This window comes from Kryptolebias marmoratus, linkage group LG1, assembly GCF_001649575.2.
Source record: "Kryptolebias marmoratus isolate JLee-2015 linkage group LG1, ASM164957v2, whole genome shotgun sequence".
Taxonomy (NCBI): domain Eukaryota; kingdom Metazoa; phylum Chordata; class Actinopteri; order Cyprinodontiformes; family Rivulidae; genus Kryptolebias; species Kryptolebias marmoratus.
In genome coordinates, this window is record NC_051430.1 from 33,887,001 (window position 1) to 33,895,534 (window position 8,534).

At 35.8% G+C, this 8,534-nt stretch overlaps 1 protein-coding gene across 1 annotated transcript in view; it reads left to right on the plus strand.

Moving 5' to 3' along the window:
• Nucleotides 1-1,330, plus strand: part of lg1h12orf45 (linkage group 1 C12orf45 homolog) — a 2,963-nt gene extending 1,633 nt beyond the window's left edge. Inside the window, exon 4 of the mRNA XM_017426301.3 lies at nucleotides 499-1,330. Coding sequence (XP_017281790.1) covers nucleotides 499-666 — 168 coding nt within the window. The 3' untranslated portion in view covers nucleotides 667-1,330. The remainder of the gene's footprint in view (nucleotides 1-498) is intronic.
• Nucleotides 1,331-8,534: the final 7,204 nt, after the last annotated feature.

Sequence of the window (8,534 nt, forward strand, 5' to 3'; positions counted from 1 at the left end):
AAAGTGCTGAAGTGGCCCTTTATTGAGGTTTCAGGAATCAGATGAAGGTTTCACAGATCACACACTTGGTTTTAAATGTTCTGCAATCAGTGCAGAATAATCTGCTCCAGGTTTGAAGTGTCTAGGTGTTGTAGTTTTTTAACTCGAGGAGATTAAAGAGGCTGAAGGGAGGGAAAAATTAGCTGGAATCGCCCTTTAGCCATTTTCCACGAATCGGAAACCAACTTCAGCTTCGTGGAATTGAAGGAGAATATTTTCAGCGAGTTACCTCGGTTGTGTTTCACCGTAAGTGGCGCTCTTCTTCTTCTGCTCCTTATTTTAGCAGTAAGTAAACATTTGCCTGTTACATGAAAACACAGGCAAGAGAGCATGATGCAAAAAATGTGGTTGATTCAGATGAATCAATCTTTTAACTGTAGTTGGAGTTAAGCATCTTGATATCCAAAAAGGCCTAAAACATTTGGAGACTGCCTGATTGTTCCCTTTTCACGTCCTCAGGATGTGGCGCTAGTGGAGCTCGATGAGTCAGACGAAGACGACCAGACGTCAGAGTCGACGGACGACGACAACGACGCGGAAATCACAGAGGAGAACCTCAAACTGCCTGGAGACGGAGGCAAGAGGAAGACGGCCAACATCCAGGTTCTGGACCAGCAGGGGGAGTAGATGGGGGTGTCATCTACAAAGACTTCAAAAATGATCCCGCTGGGGATAAAAACTACACGAACAGAAGATTTCTGTGAAGAAAACATGACTGTTCCTATTCCCTAAGGGAAAATCAGTAAACATATGTTTTATACACCTAAAGAAAGAAAGATTCGGTCCGTTAAATGTGTTTGTGACCTTTCAGTCTACTTCTGTCTGCTGCTGTCGTAGGTTTCTGCATTTCCTTGGAAACATAATTTACTGCTCGCACAAGTTAAACGACCAGCTTTTTGTCAGTTTAGTCATTCTCATCGCCTTCAACGCTGAATATGTCTTAAAGCCTAACATTCAGAATTGTTCAGTTTGTATTATTAAAATAAAAAAAATTTGTTTTGAGGAAAAAACATCAAATAAAGCGTGCTTATTCCTAAATGTTTGCACAGAAAAGGGACGAGTCTGCACAGGAAACTGAGAAGCTAAACAAAGTTAAAAGTTTTAAAAATTGAATTTTTTTTGGATACCTGCCTCTCTGATGGTATGGAGGTGCATTAGTGTCTTTGGCAGGGGCAGCTTACAAATCTGCAAAGTCACCATGATGTATGTATGTGGTCAATGTCGTCATACAAGTATTTATCATATATGCGCATAAAAACATATGAATGATAATAAACTTCTTCACCCTCGAGGTAATGTCCTGATTTAATGACTTCCTTGGAATCTGAAAGAAATCTTGTTGACAGTAAGATCATCAGCTCTCAATGAAATGCGTCGATTCCCTCTAAATAAGACAAACGGATCCATTTTTAAACTGGTAGATTCTGAAGCGCTAACTGAAAAAGTTCTTCTTGTGGATTTTAATGGCGGTTGGCAAGAAACTGAAGGCGTACATTACCGCCACCTGCTGGTGACTGAAACAGTTATTTTCCGGGAGTTCAGGTCTTCATTTCCCGTTATATCTAAAATCTCTGAAATGTATTGAATCATACAAAGTCCTGATGGAATTTTTCATTGAATTGCCCACTAATGAATGTCAATCCAAACATACGAGTCCCCCTGTGTTGTAAATTTTATTCATTTATTTATTTTTCTTATCAATAATACCTTAATTCATCTTCAAAATACTATGCCCTTTTCAAAGTTATTGATTGTAATTGCCTTCCTTGTTATTTTCTTGTTTGTGTTTACTTTGTTTAAATAAAGTGTTCAAAAAAAAAAAAAGGTGAGTCCCTCAGTAACCCCATCCGGGTACGCATTGTGATGACGTCAGCGTTAAAAGGCTAAAATAAGAAGCTCGCGACGTTAGCTGTTAGCAGTTACTGCAACGGCGTTAGCTAACGGCCGTTAGCAACGGTTCTGGAAACTGTTAAGTGTCGTAGCGCTTTTTTTAAAAAAAGATATTCCTCGCTTGTGTTTAAACTAGTAAACTCGTTCTTTTTTTTTTATTGACAACAGAACACAGAACAACAAAATGTAACAAAATAACAAGATACAATACAAACTCTCATGAAGGGTTTTACATCCATATTTAACTAACCAGGGGGTTTATATAAATAAAAATCAATAATAAAAAAAAAAAAATAAATTTAAAAAATAAATAAATAAATTTTCCACAAGGAGCAAGGCTATATGAGTATCTTAAAACAATAAGTTTGTAGAGATTTGTTGTGAGATGATTTTAGCAGTTTTCCAGTTTTTAAATGTACTTAGTGAAGAATAATATGACTTAAATTCGTTCATGAAACAAGGGAAAGAGGGTTTATTATCCCTCCACTTACTACAATGAATGTGGTACTTTGCTATAAGTACAATTATATTTATGGCATCAGAAAAAGCAGAGCTTAAGTTCTCCACATAAAATAAAATGGCATCAACATCAAAAGAAGAAATGTTCAGTTTAAGATTAATCCAGTTCCTGATGTCTGTCCAAAAACGTTGCGAGTACTGGCACGAAAAAAACAAATGTTCCAGGGATTCCTCTTCTGATTTACAAAAGGCACACAAATCAACATCAAATTTGAACCTTCTTTCAAGAAACATGGCTACAGGGTATATCTTATTTATTATTTTAAAATGCATTTCCTTCACTTTGGGAGATATAGGCCATTTGACAAATTTAGAATGAGCAGAAACTATGGTTTTTTGCTTCATTTTTGTAGGTTTCTTGCAGAAGTCTTTGTTATAATCATAGTAAATCTTTTGTCGCATACATTCATTGATAATCTTGTTATTGCATTTGAAGTCAACTAAGTTACAGTCATTCAGTTTTAATGTGGGCATCAAAACAGTCACCTTTGAATATATAATGATATTTTTGATTAACTGAATCAATGCTAAGGGGATTGCTCTGCATACCACCATAAAATCTTTATAACAACATCTGATGTTATATTTTCCAAGAAAAGATGAGAAATTTAGAAGATCTCCATTGCAATCTAAAAGATCTTTTACAAAAATAATGCCTTTTTCGTACCAATTTATATTAAATATTGACTTCGTACCAACTGTGATTGCTCTATTATTCCATAAAGTTGATCCATGTGGTGAGAAATTATGTTGAAATATCATTTTCCAGAAATGAAGAACTTGTTTGTGGAAGTGTGATAGTTTAGCTGGAATCTTACCCACTTCAAAGTCGCACTTTGCAAAGAATTCAATTCCTCCCAGCTGTTTAAAAATGGAACCAGGGATATGAAACCACATTGAGTTTTGTTGTAGAATAAAGGTTTTTAGCCATTTGGTCCTAAATGTACCAACCATGGCTTCAAAATCCAATGCATTTATACCACCTTTCTCATATTCTTTAACAAGTTGGGACCTTTTAATATAGTGAGTCTTGTTTTTCCACAAAAACTGAAAAATGATGGAGTTGGCTTTCCTAATGTTTTGTGGTGATATATACATGGAATGACATGGATAAACAATCTTGGAAACGCCATCTGTTTTAGTCAAGTTTCTTCCAAAAATAGTCAGATCCCTTGTCAACCAACGGCTAAGACTTTTTTTCATATCTACTAAGCAGTCTGCAATGTTAACATCTTCTCTTCTAGTTATGTTCTTAGATACTAATACACCCAAATATTTAACTTCATTTTTAACCTTGATTTCTTGAATATTTTTATGAATACAAGTATGAATGGGAAGAATCTCACATTTTTTAATGTTAAGTCCCAGACCTGATGCCTTAGAGAATAATGAAATTTTATGAAGGGCTTTTTCAACCATGAAATCATTTTTCAAAAACAATGCTGTATCATCCGCAAATTGGCTAATCTTAAATTCTCTGTCAAAAATGTTTATTCCCTGCAATTCAGGGCTACTATTAATTTGAAGGGCTAATAACTGAGTTGTTAAGATGAACAATTTTGGGGAAATAGGACAGCCCTGACGAATGCCTCGCTGGATCTTAAATCTAGAAGTTAGACCTGGATTTAAAGAGACTGAGCTATAAATATCATTATAAAACATCTTAATTAAACCACAAAATGAATCCCCAAAACCCAGAAACTTTAGAGCATCTATCAAGAAGGCATGTTCGATTGTGTCAAACGCCTTGTAGAAATCAAGGAACAAGATCAGACTTTCATTATCAAGGTAGTCACAATAATCTAACATATCAAATACCAATCTAATATGATTGTGTATGTTTCTCCCTCTAACAAAGGCTGATTGACTTTCATCAATTATGTCCCTAAGTCCTTTATTCAGGCGTTCAGCAAAAACATGAGCTAAAATTTTATAATCAGTGCACAGCAGAGTGATGGGTCTCCAGTTATCCAAACTGTGCATATCTTTGTTAGGTTTTGGAATTAAGGTAATTATACCTTGTTTCATTGTGTTAGAGAGATTACCTGTCAAGATGCATTCTAAGAAAGCTTTATAGAGCATATCTCTAATCTCTTTCCAAAAGAATCTATAAAATTCAGTTGTTAGTCCGTCCAAGCCAGGCGACTTTCCAGGGGCCATCTTCAAAATAGCCTTATCTAACTCTTCAAGTTCAATTTGTTTTTCCATAATTTGCTTAAAATCTAAGTCAATGGCTTTCTTGAATTCTCTAATAGTGTTTAAAAACATACAGGAATTTGTCTCAGAATAGTTAGATTTGTATAAGTTACAGTAAAAGTTATGTATTTCATTATTAATCTGTGTTTCATCTTCCGAAATAGATCCATTTATATGCAATTTATTGATCTTCTTTTTTATTTGTCTATGTTTTTCAAGGTTGAAAAAATAAGATGTATTTTTCTCCCCCTCCTCGATCCAGCGAGCCCGAGAACGTACGAAAGCACCTTTAGCTTTTTCTACATACATCTGATCTAGTTCATTCTGTAATTTATTTAATTCCATAAGTTCTTCAGGTGCCAAGTCTGTCTTTTTACAAAGATTATTAATATTTGCAATGATATTAAGTTGTTTTTGATTTTTAATTTTAGAGAGTTTTTTACTTGTTTGAATAGCCAGCTCTCTTATCTTAAATTTAAACCATTCCCATTTACTCACAGGTGACATTTCCAAGGCATTGATTTCCACTGCCAGTTGTCTGACATCATTTCCAAAACCAGAATTCTCCAGAAGAGTATTATTTAATTTCCAAATACGAGTAAGACCAGGATCAGACCTTGAAAACAGAAGAGATATAGAAATAACACAATGATCTGTTAAAGGTGAAGCAGAGATATCACACTTACTAATATGATTTATCAAGGAACAAGAAATGAGCCAGTAATCTATTCTGGAACTTAAGCCATTCCCAGAGGCATTAAACCAGGAAAACTGAGAAGTTCCAGGGTTTTTAACTCTCCAGTAGTCAATCAAATTTGCACTATTCATCAATTGAATAATCAGGTCATCATATTTATGACACTGAACCCGAGGAGGATTTCTGTCTAACCAAAGATCAGGCACCAAATTAAAATCTCCTCCCACTATAATTTTATCGGTTGAATAAGAATGCATACTATCTGTAATACGTTTACACAAGTCATTTATCAAATTCTTATTTTTGCCTCTTTCATTGTACCCGTAGACACACACTAAGATAAAATTTTCCTCATTAATTTCTGTTATCACGATCAGCCAATGCCCATCTGTATCACTAGTATGACTAATAACTTTACCTGGAAATCTGTTAAACAGAATCATAACACCAGCTGAGTGTGACGTTCCATGACTGAAAAATAATGAATCACCCCACTGTAACTTCCAAAAATTTACATCATCTTTAACAGAATGAGTTTCTTGTAGGAAAACACAATTAGCTTTTTGCTCCTTACAAAAAAGAAAAACAGCTTTTCGCTTCACATTGTTCTTTAGCCCCCTGGCATTTAAAGAAATAAAAGATAATATACCTGAAGTTTTTTAGTAGAACACTAAATCATAAGATGTGCAGGAGTGAGAAATCTTGTCCAAACTACAATCAGAAAAATGTGCATTTTACCTTAAAGACTTATCAGGTGAACCAAAACAATACTCATTCAGAATGCAGAGCTCTGTCAGTGTTTATGAAGGGTCGACTCTCTGATTGTTGATCAGAGCGTATCCTTCCTTCAGGAAAGCTCTCTGCCCTCTCTGCCTGGCATCCCGAACCAGCGGCCACAGCTTTTTACGAGCTTCCCTGTCTTCTTTGGAGAAATCTTCTTTAAACTGGATACGCATCTCCTGACAGACCCTGGCATCCCTGGATCTCTTCCAAACATCGTCTCGAACCGTTCTTGCCACGAACTGGATGATTATTGACCGCGGAGTGTTGTTTGAAGTGGCGGGGTCACGTTTCCTTCCCAAGCGATGCACAGTGTCGACCGTCTCCCGAAGCCGCTCCACTGAGATGGGCACCACTCTTGTCAAAATACCGATAACAACCTCTCTAGTATCTTCTCCATCTTTTTCAGCCAGGCCATTTAACCTCAGATTCCACCTCCTTTTGTATCGTGCTTGTTCTGACACAGATTCTTTAAGCCGTTTGTTTTCCTCATGAAGCTCACTGACTTTTTTCTGCAGCCCCTCGATGTTTTCCTTGTTCACATTAATAGCAGCAGTATTCTCCTCAATCTTTCTCTCAAACTTCAGCAAAAGCTCAGTTTGCGTATCCATCTTTAGCGCCAATGAATTCACCGCCATCAGAATGGTATCCCCGATACACTCACCGTGGGGGTTTTCGTTGCCTTTCTTGTGCTTTTTAGAGTGGGGAGGTTTGATTGGAGTGTGTGCCTGGTTAATTTTTTCCAGCTTAGAAGTCTGTTCATCAACTTCAATGTCAGCAATTTCACTATCTTCATTGTCACTCACACTGGGAAGAGCGACCACGCTGTAGTCATGTTCATCCATTGCAGCTAGCTTTCCTCCACGTGTTTGGCTCGAATAAAAAGCTTACAGAGCTTAAAATTTGTTACTTCCACCAGACTTATTAAAAAAATAAATAAATAAAATAACAACTGACTCACTGTGAGTAGTAAAAACGCACCCGAAATTGCATTCCAGGACTTAAAGAAAACTATTTACACTGGAGCCTGCAAAGTGCGACTGCTCACTCCGCCATCTTGGACACCTCCAGTAAACTCGTTCAGCCCTTAAAAAAAAAAAGGTCTTAATTTCCGCTTCCGCCGTAAGGTCCCGTTGAATTAACAACAAAATAAAAGCTTGTCTTTGGTTTAACCATTGCAGATAAAAACAAAACAAAACAAAAAAACCCAAAACGTACCACTGTTTTTATTTTTGCAATTGCCGTTTTTCTAAATTTCGTTTGAAAAACGAAAAAAACAAAAACATGCTCGTTTAGTTTTTGCAATTTTATTTTGAAACGGAAAAAAAAACAAAGAATGAACCGTACACGGATTTATTTAGGTGTTCTCCATCAAGGGAGGTTTTATCTGAAACAATATGCCCAATGAAATGAAATTGATAACATATTTTAAAAACCTTTGTCTTTAAAGTGAAGAACTGGCTGAAAATGAAATATTTTTTAGGCTTTTTTAGGCTAAGAGTTAAGACATTCTGTTTTATTAGGGGACAGAATGAAAACGCTGCCTTTTTTTTAAAGTAATGGGAGAAAAATTGAGCAAGTTCCATTATTTAAGACATTATAGAGTTCTTTTCCTTTTGACAAATACAGTGGCAAAAAAATGTATGAAATACTACTTTATCCTTGTTTCGTAAAAAGCTGTATTTACAAAGTGAAGAAAGAAACATTATAAAAAGCAAAGTGTGTGACAGAGCTAAAGTAAAAATGGCTTCAAACGGGCTTCTATTTGAAAAAAATGGCCTTAATCTTTTACATTTCAAAGAAAAATAACCTAAATACAGATTGTAGACCTCCCATTATTCCATTTGCTCAGTTCTGACCAAAAAAACAACAACATAACTTCCCTTTTTTAATAAATCTGTTCAAAATCCAGATAAAAAAAACATTCAAACGTGTGCCCCGTCACAAAGAAACTCATCAAATTCAACATCAACATTAAAGGAACAGGAAGGTATGAAATTCGGATAACTTTTAGGAAAAAATACCAGTTTTATAGTATTTTTTTGAACATAATTCAGCGTATTTAACGTATTTATGTTCGACGAACTGTTACGTCGTCCACCTTAGAAACAAGACGCGTTTCCATTTTTAAGACAAAAAACAATGTTTTTTTGGGCACTAACGTTGCGTTCCATTCGTGTATTTTTTTCCTTCCAAGTTCCAAGTCGGAATACTCTACTGCACACGTGTCAAACTCAAGGCCCGCGGGCCAGATCCGGCCCTCTGTAACATTTCATCCGGCCCTCCAGTCTGGTTCAGATCGAGTCTCTGATTCTTATTTTGCTTCTAAAAACTGAGTCTAATTAGTGAAGTTTTCTCTTGACAGAGACTTAGAAGCCAACAATATATAGTTTTAATTTCTGTATGATCAGGT